At 48.7% G+C, this 16,072-nt stretch overlaps 1 protein-coding gene across 1 annotated transcript in view; it reads right to left on the bottom strand.

The window, feature by feature from the left end:
• The window catches only part of NRAP (nebulin related anchoring protein), a 164,684-nt gene that overhangs the window by 63,517 nt on the left and 85,095 nt on the right, over window positions 1-16,072 (bottom strand). Inside the window, exons 18-21 of the mRNA XM_056529361.1 lie at window positions 13,587-13,688; window positions 13,135-13,332; window positions 1,541-1,645; window positions 957-1,055 (exon numbers count right to left, since the gene is read on the bottom strand). Coding sequence (XP_056385336.1) covers window positions 957-1,055; window positions 1,541-1,645; window positions 13,135-13,332; window positions 13,587-13,688 — 504 coding nt within the window. The remainder of the gene's footprint in view (window positions 1-956; window positions 1,056-1,540; window positions 1,646-13,134; window positions 13,333-13,586; window positions 13,689-16,072) is intronic.

The raw sequence follows: 16,072 nt of genomic DNA, 5'->3' as shown, positions 1-16,072 counted from the left end.
AGAGTCTAGAGAATTATGAATGCTGCTCTGGAGAAGAAAACCTGTATCATAATACAATATATTGTACTTCCTCCTGTGCAAATCACCCGAGCAAACTCTGTGCAGACACTGAACAAGCAGTGAATGCTGAAAGATTTTAGATCCAGAGACTGCAGAATTATGAGTGCAGCTCTGAAGAATAAAATAATATCATCAAAACCTACATTATACTTCCCAAAGTGCAAGTCACCAGAGCAAACTCTGTGCAGACACTGATCAAGCAGGGAATACTGGGAGATTTCAAATCCAGAGTCTAGAGAATTATGAATGCTGCTCTGGAGAAGAAAACCTGTATCATAATACAATATATTGTACTTCCTCCTGTGCAAATCACCCGAGCAAACTCTGTGCAGACACTGATCAAGCAGGGGATGCTGGGAGATTTTAGATCCAGAGCCTGCAGAATTATGAGCGCAGCTCTGGGGAATAAAACTGTATCATCATAAAATGCATTATACTTTCCAAAGTGCAAATCACCAGAACAAACTCTGTGCAGATACTGAACAAGCAGGGAATGCTGAGTGATTTAAGATCTAGAGCAGTGGTCTCCAACCTGCGGACCACAAGATGTTGCAAAACTACAACTCCAAGCATGCCCGGACAGCCGTTGGCTGTTGTAGTTTTGCAACATCTGGAGGTCCGCAGGTTGAAGACCACTGATTTAGAGCCTGCAGAATTATGAGCGCAGCTCTGGAGAATAACACTGTATCATCATAACATGCATTTCCATCATTGTCCCTTCCGATCCTATCTCTGTAGTATACACTCTATGCAGGTCCTGTACATCCAGCAATAAGTGGAGATGCTGCTCTAGGGACCTGACTACACACGTTGTCTCCTAAGGACACCTGACTGTTCACCTCTCTGCACGCCTGTCCCTTTAACTCCCTATATGATGACTGTTCCACTGCACTCACATCGCTCTGCATCTCCTGACTCTTCTTGGCCTGTCTGATCTGCGGGCTGTCGGTCACGCTGGTGAACTTCAAAGTGTCTGCTTTCTGACGATACTTTTTCTGGAGAGATTAAAAACATCATCATTACCTTTAATTATCAGTTTCTTGGAGAACCGGGTCCCTAAACCTGATTACAGGGCCACATATAAAAAATGACAAGATCACCCGGGGCTAAACACAAGTTGTATACACAAATCCATGTACTAAACAAACATGCCCCTACGTGTTTCACCTGGATGGTGTTGGCATCATCAGGGGACAAACTGTGAACAAGAGTCCAATTAGATATGAAAATAAACAGTTATAAAGGGACATAGAAATAAATAGTATTGACGACCAGGCTCCTAATAGAGTCACTTACTGGTATACATGTATAATGGAGGAAAAGGCCGATGAGAAGAGGGGTGCTTCTCACCAACCTTTTCCAAACTCCTGAATGGAATAATAAGGAATACGGAGATGTATGACTGTATAGTTAGGTAGTTTTGTCATTCAGGACCCACAGTAATGAAGGGTCAATAAGTAAATTCAGTACAAAGTCTCACCTCGCTGACCAGATCCCCGGCTTTCTTCGCCTGCTCCACGTTCAAGCTTCCCTCTGCCATCCATCCCACTCCCTTCATCCACGACAGATCTGACTTGTACTGATTCTGGGAGAAAACAGACGGAGTGGGGTTTATTATCTTATCATAAGCGGTAAAGGACAGGGACACCTAAAATCTTAACTCATTATTTGTTTATGCAAGATCCAGTGTTCAAATTATTAAAAATTATATAAACTTAATCTGGTCTGGAGTCTGACTATATGTAGAGGTCTGGTCTGAGGTCTGATTATATGTAGAGGTCTGGTCTGAGGTCTGATTATATGTAGAGGTCTGGTCTGAGGTCTGATTATATGTAGAGGTCTGGTCTGAGGTCTGATTATATGTAGAGGTCTAGTCTGAGGTGTGATTATATGTAGAGGTCTGGTCTGAGGTCTGATTATATGTAGAGGTCTGGTCTGAGGTCTGATTATATGTAGAGGTCTGGTCTGAGGTCTGATTATATGTACAGGTCTGGTCTGAGGTCTGATTATATGTACAGGTCTGGTCTGAGGTCTGATTATATGTAGAGGTCTGGTCTGAGGTCTGATTATATGTACAGGTCTGGTCTGAGGTCTGATTATATGTACAGGTCTGGTCTGAGGTCTGATTATATGTACAGGTCTGGTCTGAGGTCTGATTATATGTAGAGGTCTGGTCTGAGGTCTGATTATATGTAGAGGTCTGGTCTGAGGTCTGATTATATGTAGAGGTCTAGTATGGGATCTGACTATACTTTAAAGAATTATGAGGAAGAAATTATAAACGAGGATCAGGAAAAAACTAATATATTAAACAAATTCTTCTCCACTGTGTTTACCGAGGAAAATGAAATGCCAGGTGAAATACAGCGAGATAAGGTAAACTCCCCAGTAAAGGTCACCTGTCTAACCCAGGAAGAAGTACAGGTCACCTGTCTAACCCAGGAAGAAGTACAGTGCCGCATAAAAAAAAATCTAAATAGACAAATCACCAGGTCCAGATGGCATACACCCCCGTGTTCTAAAGGAATTAAGTCATGTTATAGATGTCACGATGCCGGCTGGCAGGAGGTGGATCCTCTGTGCCAGAGAGGGATAGCGAGGACCGTGCTAGTGGACCGGTTCTAAGACACTACTGGTTTTCACCAGAGCCCGCCGCAAAGCGGGATGGTCTTGCTGCGGCGGTAGTGACCAGGTCGTATCCACTAGCAACGGCTCACCTCTCTGGCTGCTGAAGAAAGGCGAGGTACAAGGGAGTAGGCAGAAGCAAAGTCGGACGTAGCAGAAGGTCGGGGGCAGGCGGCAAGGTTCGTAGTCAGGGGAGATAGCAGTAGTTCTGGTACACAGGGAATAAACACACAAAACGCTTTCACTAGGCACAAGGGCAACAAGATCCGGCGAGGGAGTGCAAGGGAGGAGACTAGATATAGCCAGGGAACAGGTGGGAACCAATTAAGCTAATTGGGCCAGGCACCAATCATTGGTGCACTGGCCCTTTAAGTCTCAGGGAGCTGGCGCGCGCGCGCCCTAGAGAGCGGAGCCGCGCGCGCCAGCACATGACCGCAGGAGACGGGAACGGGTAAGTGACCTGGGATGCGACTCGCGAGCGGGCGCGTCCCGCTGTGCGAATCGCATCCCCAACGGCCATGGCAGAGCAGCGCTCCCGGTCAGCGGGACTGACCGGGAAGCTGCAGGGAGAAAGACGCCGTGAGCGCTCCGGGGAGGAGCGGGGACCCGGAGCGCTAGGCGTAACAGTACCCCCCCCCTTAGGTCTCCCCTTCTCTTTATCGGGTAACTGCCTCCCCTGGGATGAGGACACCGGGAAAGGATGGAGGGATTCCTCAACGGCAGGCAGAACCGCAGGAGTGGGAATGGGGAGAGAGGGCAGAGGGCGAGACCTGGCACGGGGCAGTGTGACACCAGGACGAGGGCCATGAGGGGACACAGAAGCTTGCCTGATGGAACTGGGAGGGGGGGAGGGGCATTTCCTGTGGCAGGCAGAGTCCTTAATGACCTTAGGGGGACCGGATACTGAGGGAACCACAGAGTCACGGCAAGGGTTACTGGGAACCGGTCTTAGACAGTCCTTGGAACAAGAGGGCCCCCAACTCTTGATCTCCCCAGTGGACCAATCCAGGGTTGGGGAATGAAGTTGAAGCCAGGGAAGTCCAAGGAGAATCTCCGAGGTGCAATTGGGGAGGACCAAAAGTTCAATCCTCTCGTGATGAGATCCGATGCTCATTAGAAGGGGCTCCGTGCGGAAGCGTATGGTACAATCCAACCTGGCTCCGTTGACCGCGGAAACGTGGAGTGGCTTGACAAGACGGGTCACCGGAATGCGGAATTTATTCACTAAGGATTCCCGAATAAAATTCCCAGAAGCTCCAGAGTCCAGGCAGGCCACGGCTGAGAGGGGAGAGCTGGCTGAAGTGGAAATCCGAACAGGTACCGTGAGACGTGGAGAAGCCGACTTGGCATCAAGAGACGCCACACCCACGAGAGCTGGGTGCGAGCGTGCGTTTCCCAGACGTGGAGGACGGATTGGGCAATCCACCAAAAAATGTTCAGTACTGGCACAGTACAGACAAAGATTCTCTTCCTTACGGCGATTCCTCTCTTCCAGGGTCAGGCGAGACCGATCCACTTGCATGGCCTCCTCGGCGGGAGGCCTAGGCGCAGATTGCAGTGGAGACAGTGGGAGAGGTGCCCAGAGATCTAAGTCTTTTTCCTGGCGGAGCTCTTGATGCCTCTCAGAAAAACGCATGTCAATGCGAGTGGCTAGATGAATGAGTTCATGCAGGTTAGCAGGAGTCTCTCGTGCGGCCAGAACATCTTTAATGTTGCTGGATAGGCCTTTTTTAAAGGTCGCGCAGAGAGCCTCATTATTCCAGGATAGTTCAGAAGCAAGAGTACGGAATTGTATGGCGTACTCGCCAACGGAGGAATTACCCTGGACCAGGTTCAGCAGGGCAGTCTCAGCAGAAGAGGCTCGGGCAGGTTCCTCAAAGACACTTCGAATTTCCGAGAAGAAGGAGTGTACAGAGGCCGTGACGGGGTCATCGCGGTCCCAGAGCGGTGTGGCCCATGACAGGGCTTTTCCAGACAGAAGGCTGACTACGAAAGCCACCTTAGACCTTTCAGTAGGAAACTGATCCGACATCATCTCCAAGTGCAAGGAACATTGCGAAAGAAAGCCACGGCAAAACTTAGAGTCCCCATTAAATTTGTCCGGCAAGGACAGGCGGAGGCTAGGAGCGGCCACTCGCCGCGGAAGGGGTGCTGGAGCTGGCGGAGGAGATGGTTGTTGCTGCTGTAGCTGCGACTGTACTTGCTGTAGCTGTGACTGGAGTTGCTGTGTCACGGTGGTCAAGTACGACAGCTGGTGATCTTGTTGCGCTATCTGTTGCGACTGCTGGGCGATCTGACGAGCTTGCTGGGCGACCAGCGTAGGGAGGTCAGCGACAACTGGCAGAGGAACTTCAGCGGGATCCATGGCCGGATCTACTGTCACGATGCCGGCTGGCAGGAGGTGGATCCTCTGTGCCAGAGAGGGATAGCGAGGACCGTGCTAGTGGACCGGTTCTAAGACACTACTGGTTTTCACCAGAGCCCGCCGCAAAGCGGGATGGTCTTGCTGCGGCGGTAGTGACCAGGTCGTATCCACTAGCAACGGCTCACCTCTCTGGCTGCTGAAGAAAGGCGAGGTACAAGGGAGTAGGCAGAAGCAAAGTCGGACGTAGCAGAAGGTCGGGGGCAGGCGGCAAGGTTCGTAGTCAGGGGAGATAGCAGTAGTTCTGGTACACAGGGAATAAACACACAAAACGCTTTCACTAGGCACAAGGGCAACAAGATCCGGCGAGGGAGTGCAAGGGAGGAGACTAGATATAGCCAGGGAACAGGTGGGAACCAATTAAGCTAATTGGGCCAGGCACCAATCATTGGTGCACTGGCCCTTTAAGTCTCAGGGAGCTGGCGCGCGCGCGCCCTAGAGAGCGGAGCCGCGCGCGCCAGCACATGACCGCAGGAGACGGGAACGGGTAAGTGACCTGGGATGCGACTCGCGAGCGGGCGCGTCCCGCTGTGCGAATCGCATCCCCAACGGCCATGGCAGAGCAGCGCTCCCGGTCAGCGGGACTGACCGGGAAGCTGCAGGGAGAAAGACGCCGTGAGCGCTCCGGGGAGGAGCGGGGACCCGGAGCGCTAGGCGTAACAATAGACAGACCCCTATTTTTAATATGCAGGGACTCTATAGTAACAGGGACTATTCCCCAGGACTGGCGCATGGCAAATGTGGTGCCAATATTTAAAAAAGGGTCAAAAGGTGACCCCGGGAATTATAGACCTGAGGGTTTTCTGAGAGATGCTATTTTGGAATATCTTGATAAAAATAAATGGTATGACCCCATATCAGCATGGCTTTATGAGGGATCGGTCCTGTCACCTGATCAGCTTTTATGAGGAGGTGAGCTCCAGACTGGAGCAGGGGGGATCGCTGGATGTCATATATCTGGATTTTTCTAAAGCATTTGATATGGTGCCTCATAAAAGATTGGTGCATAAAATGAGAAGGATCGGGCTGGGGACAATGTGTGTAAGTGGGTAAGTAACTGGCTCAGTGATAGGAAACAGAGGGTGGTTATTAATGGTACTTATTCTGATTGGGTGACTGTTACTAGTGGGCACCACAGGGGTCAGTTTTGGATACTATTCTATTTAATATATGTATTAAGGACCTTGTAGAGGGGTAGAATAGTAAAGTTGCAATCTTTGCAGATGATACTAAACTCTAAAGCGGTAAACACTATAGAGGACAGTGCACTGTGTATAGTAGATAACAGGATAGAGGACAGTGCACTGTGTATAGTAGATAACAGAATAGAGGACAGTGCACTGTGTATAGTAGATAACAGAATAGATGACAGTGCACTGTGTATAGTAGATAACACAATAGAGGACAGTGCACTGTGTATAGTAGATAACAGAATAGATGACAGTGCACTGTGTATAGTAGATAACACAATAGAGGACAGTGCACTGTTACAAATGGATCTGGATAGGTTGGAAGTTTTGTCTGGGAAGTGGCAGATGTAAGGTAAATGCACATGGGGAGGAAAAATCTGGGCTGGGATTATGTATTAAATGGGAGAACACTTGGGACGACTGACGTGGAAAAGGACTTAGGAGTCTTAGTTAGTCTTAGCTGTAGTTACCAGTGTCGGGCAGCTGCTGCCAAGGCAAATAAAATCATGGGGGCATCAATAGATGCCCACGACAAGGAAATAATTCTACCACTGTACAAATCACTAGTCAGACCACACATAGAATACTGTGTACAGTACTGGTCAGACCACACATATAATACTGTGTACAGTACTGGGCACCAGTGTACAGGGAAGATATAGTGGAGCTGGAGAGGGTTCAAAGACGGGCAACCAGGGTAATACGAGGAATGGGAGGACTACAGTACCCAGAAAGATTATCAGAATTTGGGTTATTTAGTTTAGAAAAAAGAAGGCTTAGGGGTGACCTAATAACTATGTATAAATATATCAGGGGACAGTACAGAGATCTCTTCATGATCTATTTATACCCAGGACTGTATCTATAACAAGGGGGCATCCTCTACGTCTAGAGGAAAGAAGGTTTCTACACCAGCACAGACCGGGGTTCTTTACTGTAAGAGCAGTGAGACTGTGGAATTCTCTGCCTGAGGAGGTGGTCATGGTGAACTCTGTAAAAGAATTTAAAAGTAGTCTGGATGCATTTTTGGAGAATAATAACATCGCTGGTTATGGATATTAGATTTATAGGGACAGAACGTTGATCCAGGGATTTATTCTGATGCCATATTTGGAGTCAGGAAGGAATTTTTACCTCTAGTATGAGGGTTTTTTGCCTTCCTCTGGATCAACACAGTAGGGACACCTTTGGGATATAGGTTGAACTTGATGGACTCTGGTCTTTTTTCGACCATATGAACTATGTTACTATGTTTTATATGTAGAGGTCTGGGGTCTGTCTGATCTGGGGTCTGACCATATCTGGTCTGGGGTCAGACTATATGTAGAGGTCTGGTTTGAGGTCTCACTATATGTACAGGTCTCTTTTGGGGTTTGATTATATGTAGAGGTCTAGTCTGGGGACTCACTATATGTAGAGGTCTGGTCTGGGGTCTGACTATATGTAGAGGACTGGTCTGGAGTCTGACTATATGTAGAGTCTGGGGTCTGGCTGGTCTGGGATCTGACTATATCTGGTCTTGGGTCTGACTATATGTAGAGGTCTGGTCTGGGGTCTGACTATATGTAGAGGTCTGGGGTCTCACTATATGTAGCAGTCTGGGGTCTGACTATATGTAGGGGTCTGGTCTGGGGTCTCAATATATGTAGAGGTCTGGTCTGGGGTCTCACTATATGTAGAGGTCTGGTCTGGGGTCTGACTATATGTAGAGGTCTGGGTTCTCACTATATGTAGGGGTCTGGGGTCTGACTATATGTAGGGGTCTGGTCTGGGGTCTCACTATATGTAGAGGTCTGGGGTCTGACTATATGTAGTGGTCTGGGGTCTGACTATATGTAGGGGTCTGGTCTGGGGTCTCACTATATGTAGAGGTCTGGTCTGGGGTCTGACTATATGTAGAGGTCTGGGTTCTCACTATATGTAGGGGTCTGGGGTCTGACTATATGTAGAGGTCTGGGTTCTCACTATATGTAGGGGTCTGGGGTCTGACTATATGTAGGGGTCTGGTCTGGGGTCTCACTATATGTAGAGGTCTGGGGTCTAACTATATGTAGTGGTCTGGTCTTGGGTCTCACTATATGAAGAGGTCTGGTCTTGGGTCCCACTATATGTAGAGGTCTGGCGTCTGACTATATGTAGAGGTCTGGTCTGGGGTCTCACTATATGTAAAGGTCTAGGGTCTCACTATATGTAGAGGTCTGGGGTCTCACTATATGTAGTGGTCTGGTCTGGGGTCTCACTATATGTAGAGGTCTGGTCTTGGGTCCCCACTATATGTAGAGGTCTGGTCTGGGGTCTCACTATATGTAAAGGTCTAGGGTCTCACTATATATAGGGGTCTCACTATATGTAGAGGTCTGGGGTCTGACTATATGTAGGGGTCTGGTCTGGGGTCTCACTATATGTAAAGGTCTGGGGTCTCACTATATGTAGCGGTCTGGTCTGGGGTCCCACTATATGTAGGGGTCTGACTATATGTAGGGGTCTGGTCAGGGGTCTCACTAAATGTAGAGGTCTGGTCTGGGGTCTAACTATATGCAGAGGTCTGGGGGTCTCACTATATGTTGAGGTCTGGGGTCTCACTATATGTAGAGGTCTGGGGTTTACTATATGTAGAGGTCTGGTCTGGGGTCTGACTATATGTAGGGGTCTGGTCTGGGGTCTCACTATATGTAGGGGTCTGGTCTGGGGTCTCACTATATGTAGGGGTCTGGTCTGGGGTCTCACTATATGTAGGGGTCTGGTCTGGGGTCTCACTATATGTAGGGGTCTGATCTGGGGTCTCACTATATGTAGAGGTCTGGGGTCTCACTATTTGTAGAGGCATGGGGTCTGACTATATGTAGGGGTCTGGTCTGGGGTCTCACTATATGTAGAGGTCCGGGGTCTGACTATATGTAGGGGTCTGACTATATGTAGGGGTCTGGTCAGGGGTCTGACTATATGTAGGGGTCTGGTCTGGGGTCTCACTATATGTAGGGGTCTGACTATATGTAGGGGTCTGGTCTGGGGTCTCACTATATGTAAAGGTCTGGTCTGGGGTCTCACTATATGTAGAGATCTGGTCTGGGGTCTCAATATATCTAAAGGTCTGGTCTGGGGTCTCACTATGTGTAGAGGTCTGGGGTCTGACTATATGTAGAGGTCTGGTCTGGGGTTTAACTATATGTAGAGGTCTGGGGTCTCACTATATGTAGAGGTCTGGGATCTCACTATATGTAGGGGTCTGACTATATGTAGGGGTCTGGTCTGGGGTCTGACTATATGTAGGGGTCTGGGGTCTGACTATATGTAGGGGTCTGGTCTGGGGTCTCACTATATGTAGGAGTCTGGTCTGGGGTCTCACTATATGTAGGGGTCTGGTCTGGGGTCTCACTATATGTAGAGGTCTGGGGTCTGACTATATGTAGGGGTCTGGTCTGGGGTCTCACTATATGTAGGGGTCTGACTATATGTAGGGGTCTGGTCTGGGGTCTCACTATATGTAAAGGTCTGGTCTGGGGTCTCACTATATATAGAGATCTGGTCTGGGGTCTCAATATATCTAAAGGTCTGGTCTGGGGTCTCATTATGTGTAGAGGTCTGAGGTCTGACTATATGTAGAGGTCTGGTCTGGGGTTTAACTATATGTAGAGGTCTGGGGTCTCACTATATGTAGGGGTCTGACTATATGACGGGGTCTGGTCTGGGGTCTGACTATATGTAGGGGTCTGGGGTCTGACTATATGTAGGGGTCTGGTCTGGGGTCTCACTATATGTAGGAGTCTGGTCTGGGGTCTCACTATATGTAGGAGTCTGGTCTGGGGTCTCACTATATGTAGAGGTCTGGGGTCTCACTATATGTAGAGGTCTGGGGTCTCACTATATGTAGAGGTCTGGGGTCTCACTATATGTAGGGGTCTGGTCTGGGGTCTCACTATATGTAGAGGTCCGGGGTCTGACTATATGTAGGGGTCTGGTCTGGGGTCGGACTATATGTAGGGGTCTGGTCTGGGGTCTGACTATATGTAGGGGTCTGGTCTGGGGTCTGACTATATGTAGGGGTCTGGCCTGGGGTCTGACTATATGTAGGGGTCTGGTCTGGGGTCTGACTATATGTAGGGGTCTGGTCTGGGGTCTGACTATATGTAGAGGTCTGGGTTCTCACTATATGTAGGGGTCTGGTCTGGGGTCTCACTATATGTAGAGGTCCGGGGTCTGACTATATGTAGGGGTCTGGTCTGGGGTCGGACTATATGTAGGGGTCTGGTCTGGGGTCTGACTATATGTAGGGGTCTGGTCTGGGGTCTGACTATATGTAGGGGTCTGGCCTGGGGTCTGACTATATGTAGGGGTCTGGTCTGGGGTCTGACTATATGTAGGGGTCTGGTCTGGGGTCTCACTATATGTAGGGGTCTGGTCTGGGGTCTCCTATATGTAGGGGTCTGGTCTGGGGTCTCACTATATGTAGGGGTCTGGTCTGGGGTCTCACTATAAGTATGTGTCTGGTCTGGGGTCTGACTATATGTAGGGGTCTGGTCTGGGGTCGGACTATATGTAGGGGTCTGGTCTGAGGTCTGACTATATGTAGGGGTCTGGTCTGGGGTCTGACTATATGTAGGGGTCTGGCCTGGGGTCTGACTATATGTAGGGGTCTGGTCTGGGGTCTGACTATATGTAGGGGTCTGGTCTGGGGTCTCACTATATGTAGGGGTCTGGTCTGGGGTCTCCTATATGTAGGGGTCTGGTCTGGGGTCTCACTATATGTAGGGGTCTGGTCTGGGGTCTCACTATAAGTATGTGTCTGGTCTGGGGTCTGACTATATGTAGGGGTCTGGTCTGGGGTCTGACTATATGTAGGGGTCTGGTCTGGGGTCTGACTATATGTAGGGGTCTGGTCTGGGGTCTGACTATATGTAGGGGTCTGGTCTGGGGTCTCACCATATGTAGGGGTCTGGTCTGGGGTCTCACTATATGTAGGGGTCTGGTCTGGGGTCTCACTATATGTAGGGGTCTGGTCTGGGGTCTCACTATATGTAGGGGTCTGGTCTGGGGTCTGACTATATGTTGGGGCCTGGTCTGGGGTCTGACTATATGTAGGGGTCTGGTCTGGGGTCTCACTATATGTAGGGGTCTCACTATATGTAGGGGTCTGGTCTGGGGTCTCACTATATGTAGGGGTCTGGTCTGGGGTCTGACTATATGTTGGGGTCTGGTCTGGGGTCTGACTATATGTAGGGGTCTGGTCTGGGGTCTCACTATATGTAGGGGTCTCACTATATGTAGGGGTCTGGTCTGGGGTCTCACTATATGTAGAGGTCTGGGGTCTGACTATATGTAGGGGTCTGGTCTGGGGTCTGACTATATGTAGGGGTCTTGTCCGGGGTCTCACTATATGTATGGGTCTGTTCTGGGGTCTGACTATATGTAGGGGTCTGGTCTGTGGTCTGACTATATGTAGGGGTCTGGTCTGGGGTCTGACTATATGTAGTGGTCTGGTCTGGGGTCTGACTATATGTAGGCGTCTGGTCTGGGGTCTGACTATATGTAGGGGTCTCACTATATGTAGGGGTCTGGGGTCTCACTATATGTAGAGGTCTGGGGTCTGACTATATGTAGGGGTCTGGTCTGGGGTCTGACTATATGTAGGGGTCTGGTCCGGGGTCTCACTATATGTAGGGGTCTGGTCTGGGGTCTGACTATATGTAGGGGTCTGGTCTGGGGTCTAACTATATGTAGGGGTCTGGTCTGGGGTCTGACTATATGTAGGGGTCTCACTTTATGTAGGGGTCTGGTCTGGAGTCTGACTATATGTAGGGGTCTGGTCTGGGGTCTGACTATATGTAGGGGTCTGGTCTGGGGTCTCACTATATGTAGGGGTCTGGTCTGGGGTCTGACTATATGTAGGGGTCTGGTCTGGGGTCTCACTATATGTAGGGGTCTCACTATATGTAGGGGTCTGGTCTGGGGTCTGACTATATGTAGGGGTCTGGTCTGGGGTCTGACTATATGTAGGGGTCTGGTATGGGGTCTGACTATATGTAGGGGTCTGGTCTGGGGTCTGACTATATGTAGGGGTCTGGTCTGGGGTCTCACTATATGTAGGGGTCTGGTCTGGGGTCTGACTATATGTAGGGGTCTGGTCTGGGGTCTCACTATATGTAGGGGTCTGACTATATGTAGGGGTCTGGTCTGGGGTCTGACTATATGTAGGGGTCTGGTCTGGGGTCTGACTATATGTAGGGGTCTGGTCTGGGGTCTGACTATATGTAGGGGTCTGGTCTGGGGTCTCACTATATGTAGGGGTCTGGTCTGGGGTCTCACTATATGTAGGGGTCTGGTCTGGGGTCTGACTATATGTAGGGGTCTGGTCTGGGGTCTCACTATATGTAGGGGTCTCACTATATGTAGGGGTCTGGTCTGGGGTCTCACTATATGTAGGGGTCTGGTCTGGGGTCTCACTATATGTAGGGGTCTGGTCTGGGGTCTCACTATATGTAGGGGTCTGACTATATGTAGGGGTCTGGTCTGGGGTCTGACTGTATGTAGGGGTCTGGTCTGGGGTCTCACTATATGTAGGGGTCTGGTCTGGGGTCTCACTATATGTAGAGGTCTGGAGTCTCACTATATGTAGGGGTCTGGTCTGGGGTCTCACTATATGTAGAGGTCTGGGGTCTCACTATATGTAGGGGTCTGACTATATGTAGGGGTCTGGTCTGGGGTCTCACTATATGTAGGGGTCTGGTCTGGGGTCTCACTATATGTAGAGGTCTGATCTTATATATCCTATCTTTCTTATATAATGATTGACATTAGTTCCTATAAGACTGGACGTCCAGTCATGTGACATGTTCTCACCTCGCTCTGTAGGTCATAGGCTTTCTTGGCCCACTGCACCTTCATGTCCTCGGGCAGCATGGTGTATTCATGGAGCTTCTGGCGGTAATCCAGGTCACTGGCCAGGGCCTGCGCCTGCTTGGCGTGCGTGATGTTCACCATATCCATCGGTATAAGGAAATGTGTCTTTGACTCCTCAAAATCTTTCTTGTAGTTGATCTAGAAGAGAAATAAACGTCTTCACACAGCACAACCCCTATATAAATCTAATTCTATGCCTAATATATGTGTTTTATGAACATTGTCACCCAGCTATCCCAGCATCCTGAAAAGCATATCCAGTGATTAGGGATCCCACCATAATAAGACATATGTGCTCCTCAGGGCTCTAGGAGAGCTGGGTGACGACTCCTGTAATGTGGGTATTTCAGGGATAAATAACTGATGTTGCGTTATAGATGCATTTCTATTACCTCACTATTCAGCTTTCCAACTTGCAGAGAATGGAGGAGCCGAGAGTCACTTGTCGCTGCTGCTTTTCCTTTACTTTTTTCATATTCTTCTCTATATTTAATCTGTAGGTGACAGAAAGAAAAACTGCTGAACTATCCCAGGGACAACACAACCGGAACACGAGAGGCAGCTGTATACATATATTACTGATCCTGAGTTATATCCTGTATTATATTCCAGAGCTGTACTCACTATTCTGCTGGTGAGGTCACTGTGTACATACATTACATTACTTATCCTGTACTGATCCTGAGTTATATCCTGTATTATACTCCAGAGCTGTACTCACTATTCTGCTGGTGAGGTCACTGTGTACATACATTACATTACTTATCCTGTACTGATCCTGAGTTATATCCTGTATTATACTCCAGAGCTGTACTCACTATTGTGCTGGTGGGGTCACTGTGTACATACATTACATTACTTATCCTGTACTGATCCTGAGTTATATCCTGTATTATACCCCAGAGCTGTACTCACTATTCTGCTGGTGAGGTCACTGTGTACATACATTACATTACTTATCCTGTACTGATCCTGAGTTATATCCTGTATTATACTCCAGAGCTGTACTCACTATTCTGCTGGTGGGGTCACTGTGTATATACATTACATTACTTATCCTGTACTGATCCTGAGTTATATCCTGTATTATACCCCAGAGCTGCACTCACTATTCTGCTGGTGAGGTCACTGTGTACATACATTACATTACTTATCCTGTACTGATCCTGAGTTATATATCAGACAGGAGGCTCATATCTTATGCATTAATCTTTCTTTATTAATGCCCATAGCAGAAAACTATCTTTCTTTATATAATTCAAACAGAAAAACTTTTCTTCTTTGAAAACGATGAAACAGACTACATATCCCAGCAGTCCTTGCAATCCTGATAGCCACTCCTATCCCAGTGACTCTATATAAAGGACTGCCTTAGTAACACTCCTCCTCTTAGTTTGCTCAGTGCAGTGCGCTTAATAGTTACTCTGTTGCTCTAGATTGTAGTACATATACATTACTATAGCCCTAATTAGTACTAGTATAGAATTATCATGGCAGAAGGAGCTAATACCTTACCCAGGGAGATGACAGTGGATGATCTTCCATCTGATTCACCTCAACTTCTCACAGCTGCTCAAATTCAGGACCTCATCAACAGGTCTGTGCAGGCTGCACTGTCCTCTGCTGTTAACCCTTCCACCTCCCAGGTTACAGTGAGTAATGTTAAGAAAGGGAAAGCTCCTTTCAAACGCAGACACCTTACTGCGTATTCCGACTCCCCGGCAGGGGAAGTAGAATTGATGCATAAGACCGGACCCAACACGGCCGGTCAACCCAGCCTTCCTGAACAGAATCCTCAACGACCCTTGACTCACTAGGAGATACCACATAAACGCCTTAAGTCCCTTAGGCGAGCAAAGCCGAACTCCTTTAATGATACGTCTAATGACGAATCTTCAGAAGGATCCGAGGTGACAGTGACCACAGATTCTGATTCGGAGATTGAGGAAGCTGGGCTTATGTCTGACTTAAAAGAAGTCGACCCTGACTTGCCTTCTGAGGCCATCTTAGACTCCCTAGGGGAACCATTCTTCAACCCGGATGCAATATCGCATCCGCGGTCAGGTGACTGGGCACCCCTACCGCAAGTATCACAATATGTAGAATACTGGACAAGGAGGACCCTGGACAGGGTCAATAGGAACAAACTGAGGGCAGAATGCCCCAGGCCATTTGTCCCCAAAAAGGTGGCCCATACACCTGAAATTGATCCAGTACTGTTAAAGTACCTGCTAAAAAATGGCAAGTATACCAAAAAAGGTATCGAGCGCTCATTTAAGGCGATACAAGATCGCATTTTAGACTTGTTGGGCCCTCTGACAAAAATATTAAATTTATCAGAACAAGCGGCTTCCACAGATGACCCCGTGGACTTGACCCAATTAAGAGGTTGGGCACAGAGGGCCATCTGCCTCCTGGGTTCGGCCAATACTACATGCTCTACTGAGCGACGCAGGTCGATATTAATGAGACTCGACCCCCAGTTGTCTCATTTGGCTGAGACTGAGCCGGGACCTTCAGCTGAAGGCCTCCTATTTGGAGAGGATTTGATCAAAAACATAAACAAATTCGTTAGTCTGTTCACCAGCCTTGACAAGGCTCAATCCTCTCTTAAAAAGCCTGGTACTGGGACTAAGGTTTTTCACAAGGCCAGCAGAGGTAGGGGTCGCTCTGCCGGCCGTAACAATTATTACAGAGCTTATTCCAGACCCCCCGCTCAACCTTACGCTACCGCTCAACAGCAATATCCAATCCCTGTGGCACAACCGGCCCCTTTCTTTCCCCCACGAGGACGCCCCTGGAGGGGACGCAGAGGCAGAGGATTCCCTAGATCTAGTCCGCCCACTGGTGAGTATGATGCCACATTACCACACACACA

This window comes from Hyla sarda, chromosome 7 (genome assembly GCF_029499605.1).
Source record: "Hyla sarda isolate aHylSar1 chromosome 7, aHylSar1.hap1, whole genome shotgun sequence".
NCBI lineage: Eukaryota > Metazoa > Chordata > Amphibia > Anura > Hylidae > Hyla > Hyla sarda.
Note: the sequence above shows the minus strand (reverse complement) of the source record. Positions and strands in the feature narration are given on the sequence as shown.